Below are 16,599 nucleotides of genomic sequence, written 5' to 3'. Positions count from 1 at the left end.
ACCTAAAACCTCCTGCCTCCTAACTTCCCTTGCCCCCTCTTATTACCCTCTCCCTCACCTCTCTCCACAAATTCCTTTCCCTGGTACAAGCATGATCTGGTCCCTGCCATTAAAAAAAACCAAACCCCTATCCCAACCTACCTCTCTGACCATTGTCCAATCTCCCTGCCCCCTGCACCTCTATACTTCGTGTACATGTCTAAAATTCTTCTCTTAAAAGTCCATCTTAAGAACATAAGAAAGGACATACTGGGTCAGACCAAAGGTCCATTTAGCCCAGTGTCCTGTCTTCTGACAGCAGCCAATGCCAGGTACTCCAGAGGGAATGAACAGAACAGTTAATCATCCAGTGATCCATTCACTGTTGCCCATTCCCAGCTTCTGGCAAATACAGTCTAGGGACACCATCCATGCCCATCCTGGCTAATAGCCATTCATGGACCTATCCTCCATGAATTTATCTAGTTCTTTTTAAAGTCAGTTCTACAGTTTTTGTACAGGTATTTTGGTTAGATATGATTTTTTTACCTAAGTAGTTATGCAACCCCTAGTGTAGATGCAGTTTATTACAGTTTATTACTGGCATAAAGACACCGTATGTTGATATCTCTTATTTCCCTTCCCATATAAGCACCTTTATACTAGTACAACTGTTCCACACTAGAGAGTTGTATCACTTTAACTAAACTGGTGTAGTTAAAATGGTATGACGTGTGTGTGTGTGTATAGAATGCCCCACTTCTCCACACCAATGATATGCTTGATGTTGTTGGCATTGTAAGTTGCATTGTTTAGGTCAGCAACAATCCTGCTTGGCATCACCCTCAACCAAGACAAAGAAGGTTTATCTTCCTTGTTAATATAGGAGAATGGTTTGTAGAAGCACATATAAAGAGAAGAATCTTTGATATCCAGTATCCCACTGAGGATTACCGGAAGAAACTACACCATCTGATCAAGAAACTCCCTGAAAAAGCACAAGAACAGATCTGTGCAGACCCATACCTAGAACCCCAACCAGGGGTATTCTGTTTGCTACCCAAGATCCATAAACCTGGAAATCCTGGATGCCCCATCATCTCAGGCATTGGCACCTTGATAGCAGGACTGTCTGGCTATGTAGACTCCCTCCTTAGGCCCTACGCTACCAGCACTCCCAGCTATCTTCGAGACCCCACTGACTTCCTGAGGAAACTACAATCCATCGGTGATCTTCCAGAAAACACCATCCTGGCCACTATGGATATAGAAGCCCTCTACACCAACATTCCACAAAAAGATGGACTACAAGCTATCAGGAACAGTATCCCCGATAATGTCACGGCAAACCTGGTAGCTAACCTTTGTATTTTGTCCTCACCCACAACTGTTTCACATTTGGGGACAATATATACCTTCAAGTCAGCGGCACTGCTATGGGTACCCGCATGGCCCCACAGTATGTCAACATTTTTATGGCTGACTCAGAGCAATGCTTCCTTACCTCTTGTCCCCTATCGCTCCTACTCTACTTGCGCTACATTGATGACATCTTCATCATCTGGACCCATGGAAAAGAAGCCCTTGAGGAATTCCACCATGATTTCAACAATTTCCATCCCACCATCAACCTCAGCCTAGACTAATCCACACAAGCGGTCCATTTCCTGGACACTACTGTGCCAATCAGCGATGGTCACATAAACGCCACCCTATACGGGAAACTTGACTGCTATACTTACCTACATGCCTCCAACTTTCATCCAGGACACATCACATGATCCATTGTCTACAGTCACGCTTTAAGATACAACTGCATTTGCTCCAATCCCTCAGACAGAGACAAACACCTACAAGATCTCTATCAAGCATTCTTAAAACTACAATACCCACCTGCTGAAATGAAAAAACAGATTGACAGAGCCAGAAGAGTACCCAGAAGTCACCTACTGCAGGACAGGCCCAACAAAGAAAATAATAGAACACCACTAGCTGTCACCTTCAACCCCCAACTAAAACCTCTCCAACGCATCATCAAGGATCTACAACCTATTCTGAAAAATTATCCCTCACTCTCACAGATCTTGGGAGACAGACCAGTCCTCGCTTACAGACAGCCTCCCCAACCTGAAGCAAATAGTCTCCAGCAGCCACACAACAAAAACACTAACCCAGGAACCTATACTTGCAACAAAGCCCAATGCCAACTCTGTCCACTTATTTATTCAAGTGACACCATCATAGGACCTAATCACATTAGCCATGCCATCAGGGGCTCATTCACCTGCACATCTACCAATGTGAGGTATGCCATCATGTGCCAGCAATGCCCCTCTGCCGTGTACGTTGGCCAATCCAGAAAGTCTCTACGTAAAAGAATAAATGGACACAAATCTGAAATCAGGAATCCTAACATTCAAAAACCGGTAGGAGAACACTTCAACCTCTCTGGGCACTCAGTAAAAGACTTAAGGGTGGCAATTTTGCAACAGAAAAGCTTCAAAAACAGACGCCAATGAGAAACTGCTGAGCTTGAATTAATATGCAAACTAGATACCATTAACTTGGGTTTGAACAGAGACAGGGAGTGGCTGGGTCATTACGCATATTGAATCTATTTCCCCATATTAAGTATCCTCACACCTTCTTGTCAACTGTCTAAATGGGCCATCTTGATTATCACTACAAAAGTTTTTTTTTCTCCTGCTGATAATCGCTCATCTTAATTAATTAGCCTCTTACAGTTTGTATGGCAACTTCCACCTTATCTGTGTGTGTGTGTGTGTGTGTGTGTATGTATATATTTATCTTCTTACTATATGTTCCGTTCTGTGCTTCCGATGAAGTGAGCTGTAGCTCACGAAAGCTTATGCTCTAATAAATTTGTTAGTCTCTAAGGTGCCACAAGAACTCCTGTTCTTTTTGCGGATACAGACTAACACGGCTGCTACTCTGAAACCTAATATTATCTCATCATGCCCATCAAAGCAGCACTCTCATTCCTTGGCTACTGTTGAAAACCAGCCATCACGGGAGCACCTAGCAAATTCCGAAGTGGATGCAGCTACATATGCCTGAGTTCACAAATGCACCACAAAACTAATTATATACCTGATATACAGATGCTATTTGCATCCTCTGGACAGATGACTTAAGTCCCTCTTAGACTTCCATCACAACTTCAACAACCATCACCTGACCATTAAACTTTCTCTGGAACACTCCCACACCAGCATCAACTTCATGGACGATACGATCGGCTTCAACAATGGAACCCTTCGGACAATGATATACAAGAAACCCATGGATCATCACATCTACCTTCAGTAACCACCCCAAACACACCAAGGAGTCTGTTATCTACGTTCAGGCACTCAGATACCATAGAATATGTTCTGAGAAGAAAGTCCAGGATATACACCTTTCATCACAAGACAAGGACACTCCACCAGAGTAGATGATTGCATCATGAAACGGACCATCCAATGCCCTGAGAGAACCTACTTCAATACAGAAATAAAATCTCCTACTGCGCACCCCTAGTTGTCACCTGTCTCCCACATTGGAACCCATATGAGGTATTATCAAACAACTACAACCTATACTCGAAGGGGACTCCATCCTGAAATAAATCTTTCCTAAACACCCTCTTCTGGCCTTGAAACAATCCCCCAACCACCCCAAGCTCACCATCAGAAGCAAGCTACCCACAGACTAGGACACAGCAACTCAAAGTGGCATCAGACCCTTCCAGAACAACAGATTGAGAACCTGCAGATATATCTTCATTGCTATAATGATCAACACACCTTGTAAGATCAATGAGTCCTACACATGTCTATGATGATATGTGGTATACCTCATCCAGTGCACTACATGCCCCAATAGCAACTATGTGGGTGAAACCAAACAGTACACTTTTGAATGGACTCTCACAGGAAAATAAGACAAAAACATTGTATCACCTGTAGGGGAATATTTCTCACAAAACAATCATTTTATATTTGACCTATCAGTCCCCATCCTCAAAGGAAACCTGCACAACACTTTCAAAAGACAACCCTGGGAGCATAAATTCATAACTTTGCTGGGCACTAAAAAGCACGGACTAAATAGACACGCACTGGGTTTATGGCTTATTGCTTTATAACCCACTAACAACCCCTCCACCAGCTGCTTTTTTTTCTCCTCCTCCTCCCTTTCTTTCCTCCCTATGACAGAAGGGGTTTTAACAGGCCCCTTCATCTTTAATGGTCCATTGAAATATATGTTAACCACTTATGCTAAAAGAAAAGGAGTACTTGTGGCACCTTAGAGACTAACCAATTTATTTGAGCATGAGCTTTCGTGAGCTACAGCTCACTTCATCGGATGCATACCATAGAAACTGCAGAAGACATTATATACACAGAGACCGTGAAACAATACCTCCTCCCACCCGACTCTCCTGCTGGTAATAGCTTATCTAAAGTGATCATCAAGTTGGGCCATTTCCAGCACAAATCCAGGTTTTCTCACCCTCCGCCCCCCCCCACACAAACTCACTCTCCTGCTGGTAATAGCTTATCCAAAGCGACCACTCTCCTTACAATGTGCATGATAATCAAGGTGGGCCATTTCCAGCATAAATCCAAGTTTAACCAGAACGTCGGGGGGGGGGGGGGGGTAGAAAAAAACAAGGGGAAATAGGCTACCTTGCATAATGACTTAGCCACTCCCAGTCTCTATTTAAGCCTAAATTAATAGTATCCAATTTGCAAATGAATTCCAGTTCAGCAGTTTCTCGCTGGAGTCTGGATTTGAAGTTTTTTTGTTTTAAGATAGCGACCTTCATGTCTGTGATTGCGTGACCAGAGAGATTGAAGTGTTCTCCGACTGGTTTTTGAATGTTATTATTCTTGACATCTGATTTGTGTCCATTTATTCTTTTACGTAGAGACTGTCCGGTTTGGCCAATGTACATGGCAGAGGGGCACTGCTGGCACATGATGGCATATATCACATTGGTGGATGTGCAGGTGAACGAGCCTCTGATGGTGTGGCTGATGTTATTAGGCCCTTTGATGGTGTCCCCTGAATAGATATGTGGGCACAGTTGGCAACAGGCTTTGTTGCAAGGATAGGTTCCTGGGTTAGTGGTTCTGTTGTGTGGTATGTGGTTGTTGGTAAGTATTTGCTTCAGGTTGGGGGGCTGTCTGTAGGCAAGGACTGGCCTGTCTCCCAAGATTTGTGAGAGTGTTGGGTCATCCTTCAGGATAGCTTGTAGATCCTTAATAATGCGTTGGAGGGGTTTTAGTTGGGGGCTGAAGGTGACGGCTAGTAGCGTTCTGTTATTTTCTTTGTTAGGCCTGTCCTGTAGTAGGTGACTTCTGGGAACTCTTCTGGCTCTATCAATCTGTTTCTTCACTTCCGTAGGTGGGTATTGTAGTTGTAAGAATGCTTGATAGAGATCTTGTAGGTGTTTGTCTCTGTCTGAGGGGTTGGAGCAAATGCAGTTGTATCGCAGAGCTTGGCTGTAGACAATGGATCGTGTGGTGTGGTCAGGGTGAAAGCTGGAGGCATGTAGGTAGGAATAGCGGTCAGTAGGTTTCCGGTATAGGGTGGTGTTTATGTGACCATTGTTTATTAGCACTGTAGTGTCCAGGAAGTGGATCTCTTGTGTGGACTGGACCAGGCTGAGGTTGATGGTGGGACTTACGCTAAACAATCTGTTCCATCACATATTTTGCTGTGACACACTGAGTAAGTTTCCCAGACTTGAAGAAGAGCTCTGTGTAAACTCAAAGCTTGTCTCTACCACCAACAGAAGTTGGTCCAATAAAAGAGATTTCTTCACTCACCTTGTCTCTCTAAATACACCCAAGGTCAGCCGACCGGAAGAGCCACAAGCAATGTGGAGAATGCAGTGAATTTGTATATGCAGACCACTCCACATGGATGCTGATGTGTGAAAAAATCAGATAGGCTCACACTATGTGAGACTCTTACTAGTTCTTTCAGTTTGCTAGTTAAATACATTTTTTTTGCCTAAAACATTAAATAGCTCTTAGTTTCTGAATGCATTTTAACACAGTTAATGTAACTTTTTCATGATACTAGATGAAGTTTAAGTCCATCTCTGTTCAGCAAAGCAATTAAGCACTTGTTTAAATTCCATTGAAGTCAGTGTATCTTAAGCATATGCTTAAGTGCTTTGCTGAAGAGGGGCTTTGATAAATGACTAGTAATAGCTTGATTTTTAGGGGTGCTGAACACTTGCAGATCCTACTGAAGTCAAGACAAGCCCTTTGAGATACCTGGTCATTGAAAGAACTTTACTCTTAACAAGAAATCATTTGAACTCACTTCTGTAGCTGTCACCAGTATGTGTTATAAAATAAATCAATTTAAAAATGAGATTTTAATTCTGAATTATACTGAGAACATTTCCAGGTTCAGCACATGTCATCCTTGTAGTGTAGTGCTTGCCCAATACATGTTTGTTGCCCTGTTGCCATAACAGTAATGTAATTTTACTGTGTGCAATCAAAGAAATTACTATTAGTTAGTTGGTAGTGTCTATTCTGAATTATGTGTTTGGGATTAAGGACCTGAATTCAGCAAACCATTTAAGTATGTGCCTGTCTTTAAGAGTAGACCCACTGAAGTGACTATATGCTGTTAAGGCTGTAGTGTATTTTTGTGAACTTTTAACTCCATTGGGTTTCAGCATTCAGTTGTTAAATCATTTCAGATTTCAGAGAGATTTTCTACACTTATCTTTTTAAAATGAAACACATTTGTGATGTACCACATACAAACTGTATGTTGCTATGTCATATAACAGTTGCTGGAGAGAAGAATTCTAGTGCTACCTAAGCAAGACTTTGGTATTCTTGATCATAGAATCATAGAAGATTAAGGTTGGAAGAGACTGAAGGAGGTCATCTAATCTAATCTGCTCAAAGCAGGACCCAACCCCAACTAAATCATCCCAGCCAGGGCTTTGTCAAGCTGGGCTTTAAAACCGTCTAAGGATGGAGATTCCACCACCTCCCTAGGCAACCCATTCCAGTGCTTCACCAGCCTCTTAGTGAAATAGTTTTTCCTAATATCCAATCTAGACCTTCCCACTGCAACTTGAGACCATTGCTCATTGTTCTATCATCTGCCACCACTGAGAACAACCGAGCTCCATCCTCTTTGGAACCCCCCTTCAGATAGTTGAAGGCTGCTATCAAATCCCCTCTCACTACCTATTGAGCCCGACGATCTAGCCCGCTTTCTATCCACCTTATCGTCCATTCATCCAGTCCATACTTCTTTAACTTGCTGGCAAGAATACTGTGGAAGACCGTATCAAAACTTTGCTAAAGTCAAGATATATCACGTCCACTGCTTTCCCCACATCCACAGAGCCAGTTATCTCATCATAGAAGGCAATCAGGTTGGTCAGGCATGACTTGCCCTTGATGAATCCATGTTGACTGTTCCTAATCACCTTCCTCTCCTCCAAGTGCTTCAAAATGGATTCCTTGAGGATCTGCTCCATGATTTTTCCAGGAACTGAGGTGAGGCTGACAGGTCTGTTGTTCCCTGGATTCTCCTCCCCATCTTTTTTAAACATAGGCACTATTTTTGTCTTTTTACAATCATCCAATACCTCCCCCGATCGCCATAAGTTTTCAAAGATCTTTTCCTTCAGTTTACTAACCCATTGGAATTTTCATTTTCAGTGATAGAAAAGTTTCAGAGTAACAGCCGTGTTCGTCTGTATTCGCAAAAAGAAAAGGAGTACTTGTGGCACCTTAGAGACTAACCAATTTATTTGAGCATAAGCTTTCGTGAGCTACAACTCACTTCATCAGATGCATACTGTGGAAACTGCAGAAGACATTATATACACAGAGACCATGAAACAATACCTCCTCCCACCCCACTCTCCTGCTGGTAATAGCTTATCTAAAGTGATCACTCTCCTTACAATGTGTATGATAATCAAGTTGGGCCATTTCCAGCACAAATCCAGGTTTTCTCACCCTCCGCCCCCATAAACACACAAACTCTCTCTCCTGCTGGTAATAGTTCATCCAAAGTGACCACTCTCCCTACAATGTGCATGATAATCAAGGTGGGCTAGAAAAGTGTACTTATTAAATACTGTATTTCAGAACATTGGAAATTAACAGGCAAAGAGTTTTTAAAAATACCACATTGATCTTATGGTCCATTCCTGCGAGCATTTACTCATGGGTGTACTGTTTTGCTACCATGAGCAGTCCCACTGGAATATATTCACAGTAAGGAGCACTATGCTGGGTTTGCAAGATTGTGCAGTAAAATACATGTTATTTACAGAGCACAGTCTGCACCAATACATCTCACAGTGGGAGAACAGAAGTACTTCCTTTGATATCCTCTTTAATCTTGAGTAGAAAGTAATCAGCTTCATTTCTAACTATCGTTTCTCATTGCTAAATATTGGATTAACTCATATACAAGAATCATTAAAAAAAATCCAAGAACAAGTATATTGTATATAGTTGTTGCATTGTGTGTTACTTAGTTTTTGTTAACAATTGAAACTGGAAAGTCCACATCTTAACTTACATTCTAAAAAGTAAGTAAAAACATTAATTTCATGGTAGAGAGAGAAAAATCAACTTTCCATTTTTTTTTCCCACAGTCAAAAATATATTTAACAAGGTATTGCTCAGGCTATTAAAAGGTTCAAAGATCTAAACTCTTTGTTCTTTGTAACTACAGATCTTAATCCAAACTATTCATGTAGCATGCTAACTCACTCATCAAATATTGTGACAAGGAGAGAGTTTGTTGTGAATGTAACACAAATGTAAATGTTCTCCACTTTCTCAAACAGGTAGCAGTCCTTTGGACAGTCCCAGGAATTTCTCTCCCAATGCACCTGCTCATTTTTCCTTTGTTCCTGCCCGTAGGTAAGTTAACACATTTTGTTTCTTATGATTAGCGGGTGAAAGCTTGTCACTCCATGAATGGATTGTCACTCCATTATTATTATTATTATATTGTTTTTTAGTTGCACATTTTGGGTGCTACTGCAAGGTTCTTTCCACACATGGGAGATGATTCAGAGTTCCTGCATGAGGGACATGCAGTCTAAAAAAGCCAGAGACAGAAGGGTTGGAGAGCCAAGGATGGGATAAAACAAGGTGATAAGGGTGAGGATAGACACACAGTATATTAGTCACATTTCCATGGCACTCTTTCAGGTCCCGCTTCCTCATCAGTAGATGAAGTCTGTTCTAAGGGATCCTGATCTTCTGTTTTCTAAAGAAACCTATTTGTTCACGAAGCCAATCAAATTCTACATTTTGTTCATCAATTCTTGATCTCTTTGCTACCCCTGATGTTTGAATCTCCTTTTTTAATATATTATTTTAAAATGAAATACTCTGAATTTACCAGTAGATAAATGTCTGCAACATGAGACTGGTTGCAGCCTGTCTCTTTCTCTCTCTCTGGCCCCAGTCTTTAGTCATGACAAGAAAGCAGTTAGCAATATTGCTATATCAAGGAGAAACAGTTAATAGGTTAAATTTAGTATTACTTTAACATTTGCAAAAGGAAAGCGTCGCGTTTCACTAGCATAATACAGAGGTCTTGAAATGCAGAGAGGGCAGCTGCCTTGTAGACAAGTTTAGGAAGGTTTCAGAGGAACAGCCGTGTTAGTCTGTATTCGCAAAAAGAAAAGGAGTACTTGTGGCACCTTAGAGACTAACCAATTTATTTGAGCATGAGCTTTCGTGAGCTACAGCTCACTTCATCAAATGTAGTTGGTGGTATGGGGAACCTCATAGAACAGCTGCTGGTCACACCCTTTTGGAAGGAGCTCAGACTCCATGGTGCTGGGTGTAGTGTAAGAAACAATAGACGGAAGACAACTGTGAATGAAACAGATAAATGGGGTATTGAATTTGGCATCCTTAGCAGAATGGAGGGCACAGGATGGGAGTGAGGGCAGCATAACACAAAAAGAGAGAAGGCTGGATGAGTAGCAAGGAGCCGATAAATTTTGGGCCTTGAAATCAAGGATAAGGCTGAACCTGATGTGGGGTATGTGGGGGAGGGATTCTAAGAGGACAGTAAGATCAGATTCATGTACGAGGAAGATGATCCGAGTGGCTGCATTTTGCTTGGACTGAAAGAAACCATCTGAGTGTTGCCAGAGAAGCGGGGGTTGTGGTAATCAGGATGGGAGATGATGTGAGCCTAAACAGGAATTTTAGCTGGTAGATAGATAGAAAGATGAATCTTCGAAATGCTTTGGAGGAAGGCAGGATTTGGAAACAGTTGCGATATATGGGGCAGGGAGAAGAAGTCAAAGATCGCCCCTGGGCTATGGTCCTGAGTATCAGATAATTGAAGCAAAAAGAAAAGGAGTACTTGTGGCACCTTAGAGACTAACCAATTTATTTGAGCATGAGCTTTCGTGAGCTACAGCGTCCGATGAAGTGAGCTGTAGCTCACGAAAGCTCATGCTCAAATAAATTGGTTAGTCTCTAAGGTGCCACAAGTACTCCTTTTCTTTTTGCGAATACAGACTAACACGGCTGTTACTCTGAAACCAGATAATTGAAGGAAATCCTTTGCTAGTCAGTCAGTTGAGTTGCTTCCCACCTCTGACACCCCTTTATATTGCTGGCAGCAGACTTTATGCTATTTATCAGGCATCACCTAAGGATGAGCTATTGTTAGTCATAAATGTCGTGGTTGCATATTAATTATCTGAATCCATACCTGTTATACAGGGGACGGGGAGAAGAGGAGGCAGGCAGGAGGGATGAGAGCAGGTTCTACTGATTAAAAAATACAAATGGTTTAAATGTATTCCTATTTAAAAAAGGGGGGAAGGTCAGATCCTGAGCAGGTGTAAATCAGTTTTGCTGCACTGAAGTCACTTGAATCATGCCAGTTGACAGCAGCCTGGGATCTGGTTTCAGGACTGCATGAAGGAAAGCTTTCAATAAAACTAGAGGCATAACTTTCTGAAGCTGTTGGCTGTTACTACAATTTTAACAATATTACATTTAAAGCCCTCTTCAAAACAGAAAGCAAACCTTTTAACAGTATAACCTCAGAGAAGCATTGTATTTCATAGGTGGTTTTGTGATGACAGTGATGGGAAAACTTGAATCTGCCCCTAGCAAATACCACTGATGATTTTACAAGACATTTGCTGCAGTGTCTGCCTTTCTGTGTGAGCATTTAATGTTTAAACAGTGATCTGGAAATCATAAATTGTGCAACAATTAATGCTACAAAGCTCCCAGGCCACAACGTGTATACTGTGGTCTTTTAGGCATAACACTGCTCTTTGTCTAGCTTTTGCATTTCATTCAGTGTAGGGAATGGAACTAGCCTGGACAATTTCACATTCTGTTCCATCTCACAATACAATGGTCCTGGCAGTGTAATATTTATTATAGTAGGGCCAAGAAACCCCAGCTGACATTGGGGCACAATTGGGTTAGGTGCTGTACAGACCATGTAGTTACAGTCCTTTTCCCCCAAAGAGCTTGCAGTCTAAATAAACAAACCAGAAAAAGGATTGGAAGGAAAACAAAGGCACAGAGACACGAAGTGACTTGCACACAGGAGGTCAGTTTCTGAGCCAGGAGTAGAACTGGGGTCTCTTGATTCCCTATACACTAAACAGCACTTCTGAGCAGACATGCCAGACTCGCGAAAAAAATGCAGAAATTTGGCTTGTTTTTGGCTTAATTGGCTTGTGAGTTTCTTGTTGGCTAGTTTTTGGCTTGTTGTAGCTTGTTGCTTCTTTTTTTTTTTTTTGATTGGTTCCTGGCAAGGGAGGGAGAGACTCAGGGATGCACAGCAGGCCCCCTCACAGTTCCAGGCTGTACGCTGGGGGGATCTAGTCACATAGAGTGTTGGGGTTCTTAGGGATTGGCTTGTTTTGGCCTTGTTTTGAGATGGGATTAGCTTGATTATTGACTTATTGTGAAAGTCAGGGTGCTTATTTACCGCATGAAAGTTGGCAGCTGTGCTTCTAAGTTAGGGTTCCAAAGGCAGTTGATGGTGGGTAATATTTAAATCCAAATAACATACTGTTTTCATAGATTTTTAAAATGGCTTTTACAGAAATATTTCTATTAATGTTTCATTGTGTAAAACTGTTTTTTTACAAAACTTACATAAGGGCATCAAGTGCATGGCACCTTAGATTTTTGCCTCAGGAGCAAGGTGCTGTGAAAAGAGTATAGAAATACAAGTGCTGCCATGTGGGGATCAAATTCCATCCCAGAAAAGGAGGGGCTGGAAGCTGTGCCAAGAAAGCTCTTGAGAGCCTTAAGGAATGGGGGAGAAGAAGGGTTGTGAGTTCAATCTTTGAGGGGGCCATTTAGGGATCTGGGGCAAAAAAAATTGGGGATTGTGCCTGCTTTGAGCAGGGGGTTGGACTAGATGATCTCCTGAGGTCCCTTCCAACTCGATATTCTACGATTCTAAGAAGGGAAGTGTGTCACCTGTCCAGTAAACTCCTCTGCCAGACAGAAGTGGAGAGAGAGCCTGCTTCCCAAGGTAGCTGCATCAAGCATTCCTCTGTAGAGAGGGTTACTGTTTCTTTTGGCTTTTAATGAAGGGAAGGGGAGGAAAAATAGGAGATTGGAGGCTCAGGGGACCCCTTTGTCTATACCTTTACTAAAATATGTTTTAATTTGGTCTAAGTTGTGTGTTGATGCTCAGTTTAAAATGTAAAATTGTTTTAAACTGTTTTTATTAGAACAAGGAACAAAAAAAGGAAGAGAAAAATTACATCACTATTTAAAATAGCCAAGATACCAGTAGCACTAAATCTGTAAAGTCTGCGTTTCGTTATCCTGGCACTGCTGGTGCAGCTATATTTAGTGGATCACCATGCTGTGTTGCCAGGAGAATTTCTGTGCCTTGGGTCACTGGAAAGTACTATGCTTCCTTATCTTATCTGAGCAGAATTTTCCATCTCTCACAAACGTTATGCCATCATTGTGTGGGCCCTGGAGATCATCCACGTCTGACCTCTTCCTCTCACACAGGCTCTGCCATCAAGTAGAAATGGATTCTTCTTCTTCGAGTTCTTGCTCATGTCAGTTCCATTCGAGGTGTGTGCGTGCCCACATGCGTGGTCGTTGAAGATTTTTGCCTTAGTGGTGTCCATAGGATCAGCAGTAGCACCCCTTCGAGTGCCACATTCATGTGTCGGTATATCAGGCACCGCTGGCCCTAATCACTCTCAGTTCCTTCTTACCGCCCGTGGGGGTTAGGTGGAGTGCCTTTCCTTGCATAACAAGAGCTAGCAGTTTTTTGCCTTTACTGACTTTGAGCGTTAGGCCTTGTAAATAGAAAAGGAGTACTTGTGGCACCTTAGAGACTAACCAATTTATTTGAGCATGAGCTTTCGTGAGCTACAGCTCACTTCATCGGATGCATACCGTGGAAACTGCAGCAGACTTTATATACACACAGAGAATATGAAACAATACCTCCTCCCACCCCACTGTCCTGCTGGTAATAGCTTATCTAAAGTGATCATCAAGTTGGGCCATTTCCAGCACAAATCCAGGTTTTCTCACCCTCCACCCCCCCACACAAATTCACTCTCCTGCTGGTGATAGCCCATCCAAAGTGACAACTCTCTACACAATGTGCATGATAATCAAGTTGGGCCATTTCCTGCACAAATCCAGGTTCTCTCACCCCCTCACCCCCCCTCCCAAAAACCACACACACAAACTCACTATCCTGCTGGTAATAGCTCATCCAAAGTGACCACTCTCCCTACAATGTGCATGATAATCAAGGTGGCCATTTCCAGCACAAATCCAGGTTTTCTCACCCCCCCACCCCCATACACACACAAACTCACTCTCCTGCTGGTAATAGCTCATCCAAACTGACCACTCTCCAAGTTTAAATCCAAGTTAAACCAGAACATCTGGGGGGTGGGGGGTAGGAAAAAACAAGGGGAAATAGGCTACCTTGCATAATGACTTAGCCACTCCCAGTCTCTATTTAAGCCTAAATTAATAGTATCCAATTTGCAAATGAATTCCAATTCAGCAGTTTCTCGCTGGAGTCTGGATTTGAAGTTTTTTTGTTTTAAGATAGCGACCTTCATGTCTGTGATTGCATGACCAGAGAGATTGAAGTGTTCTCCGACTGGTTTATGAATGTTATAATTCTTGACATCTGATTTGTGTCCATTTATTCTTTTACGTAGAGACTGTCCAGTTTGACCAATGTAAATGGCAGAGGGGCATTGCTGGCACATGATGGCATATATCACATTGGTGGATGTGCAGGTGAACGAGCCTCTGATGGTGTGGCAGATGTTATTAGGCCCTGTGATGGTGTCCCCTGAATAGATATGTGGGCACAGTTGGCAACGGGCTTTGTTGCAAGGATAAGTTCCTGGGTTAGTGGTTCTGTTGTGTGGTATGTGGTTGTTGGTGAGTATTTGCTTCAGGTTGCGGGGCTGTCTGTAGGCAAGGACTGGCCTGTCTCCCAAGATTTGTGAGAGTGTTGGGTCATCCTTTAGGATAGGTTGTAGATCCTTAATAATGCGTTGGAGGGGTTTTAGTTGGGGGCTGAAGGTGACGGCTAGTGGCGTTCTGTTATTTTCTTTGTTAGGCCTGTCCTGTAGTAGGTAACTTCTGGGAACTCTTCTGGCTCTATCAATCTGTTTCTTTACTTCTGCAGGTGGGTATTGTAGTTGTAAGAAAGCTTGACAGAGATCTTGTAGGTGTTTGTCTCTGTCTGAGGGGTTGGAGCAAATGCGGTTGTATCGCAGAGCTTGGCTGTAGACGATGGATCGTGTGGTGTGGTCAGGGTGAAAGCTGGAGGCATGCAGGTAGGAATAGCGGTCAGTAGGTTTCCGGTATAGGGTGGTGTTTATGTGACCATTGTTTATTAGCACTGTAGTGTCCAGGAAGTGGATCTCTTGTGTGGACTGGACCAGGCTGAGGTTGATGGTGGGATGGAAATTGTTGAAATCATGGTGGAATTCCTCAAGGACTTCTTTTCCATGGGTCCAGATGATGATGATGTCATCAATATAGCGCAAGTAGAGTAGGGGCTTTAGGGGACGAGAGCTGAGGAAGCGTTGTTCTAAATCAGCCATAAAAATGTTGGCATACTGTGGGGCCATGCGGGTACATGCCCCACATATCTATTCAGGGGACACCATCAAAGGGCCTAATAACATCAGCCACACCATCAGAGGCTCGTTCACCTGCACATCCACCAATGTGATATATGCCATCATGTGCCAGCAGTGCCCCTCTGCCATGTACATTGGCCAAACCGGACAGTCTCTACGTAAAAGAATAAATGGACACAAATCAGATGTCAAGAATAATAACATTCAAAAACCAGTCGGAGAACACTTCAATCTCTCTGGTCACGCAATCACAGACATGAAGGTCGCTATCTTAAAACAAAAAAACTTCAAATCCAGACTCCAGCGAGAAACTGCTGAATTGGAATTCATTTGCAAATTGGATACTATTAATTTAGGCTTAAATAGAGACTGGGAGTGGCTAAGTCATTATGCAAGGTAGCCTATTTCCCCTTGTTTTTTCCTACCCCCCACCCCCCAGATGTTCTGGTTTAACTTGGATTTAAACTTGGAGAGTGGTCAGTTTGGATGAGCTATTACCAGCAGGAGAGTGAGTTTGTGTGTGTATGGGGGTGGGGGGGTGAGAAAACCTGGATTTGTGCTGGAAATGGCCACCTTGATTATCATGCACATTGTAGGGAGAGTGGTCACTTTGGATGAGCTATTACCAGCAGGATAGTGAGTTTGTGTGTGTGGTTTTTGGGAGGGGGGGTGAGGGGGTGAGAGAACCTGGATTTGTGCAGGAAATGGCCCAACTTGATTATCATGCACATTGTGTAGAGAGTTGTCACTTTGGATGGGCTATCACCAGCAGGAGAGTGAATTTGTGTGGGGGGGTGGAGGGTGAGAAAACCTGGATTTGTGCTGGAAATGGCCCAACTTGATGATCACTTTAGATAAGCTATTACCAGCAGGACAGTGGGGTGGGAGGAGGTATTGTTTCATATTCTCTGTGTGTATATAAAGTCTGCTGCAGTTTCCACGGTATGCATCCGATGAAGTGAGCTGTAGCTCACGAAAGCTTATGCTCTAATAAATTGGTTAGTCTCTAAGGTGCCACAAGTCCTCCTTTTCTTTTTGCGAATACAGACTAACAGGGCTGTTACTCTGAAGCCTTGTAAATAGTTTGTTTATAGTACTTAGCATTAAGTAGTTAGTAGTTAGAGTTTTAGTGAGGACTTCGCCCCAGGCGGGGCATGCCCCAGTCTCCCAGGTTGAAGCCTGGACTGGACTGCCTGTAAGTAAACCCCTTAGTAGCTGCCTCAAGTGCTTAGGGGAATCACAGGTGAGAGATAAGTACCGTATTTATAAAAACTTTCAGGCCCCACACACAGGAAGAGGGGGATATTCGTTTACAGGCTCTCCTCGTGGAGTACGTTTCCATCCGGCTTCCGTGCTGCCCCGCCAGGACTCGCCAGTACCTCAGCCTCGGTGCACAGTGTGCCCCTGGCACTGGGCTCCACCCAGCACTGTTCCTCCTTGCCAGT

At 43.0% G+C, this 16,599-nt stretch overlaps 1 protein-coding gene across 12 annotated transcripts in view; it reads left to right on the top strand.

Annotated features, from left to right (window-relative positions):
* Nucleotides 1–16,599, top strand: part of MAST2 (microtubule associated serine/threonine kinase 2) — a 391,471-nt gene that overhangs the window by 287,724 nt on the left and 87,148 nt on the right. For all 12 annotated transcript variants that reach the window (XM_048862155.2, XM_048862154.2, XM_048862150.2 and 9 more), the window contains one exon: nt 8,840–8,915. In XM_048862155.2, coding sequence (XP_048718112.2) covers nt 8,840–8,915 — 76 coding nt within the window. The remainder of the gene's footprint in view (nt 1–8,839; nt 8,916–16,599) is intronic.

The sequence above is a fragment of the Caretta caretta genome, chromosome 8 (assembly GCF_965140235.1).
Source record: "Caretta caretta isolate rCarCar2 chromosome 8, rCarCar1.hap1, whole genome shotgun sequence".
Classification (NCBI taxonomy): domain Eukaryota; kingdom Metazoa; phylum Chordata; order Testudines; family Cheloniidae; genus Caretta; species Caretta caretta.
This window is presented reverse-complemented; position numbering and strand designations above follow the sequence as displayed.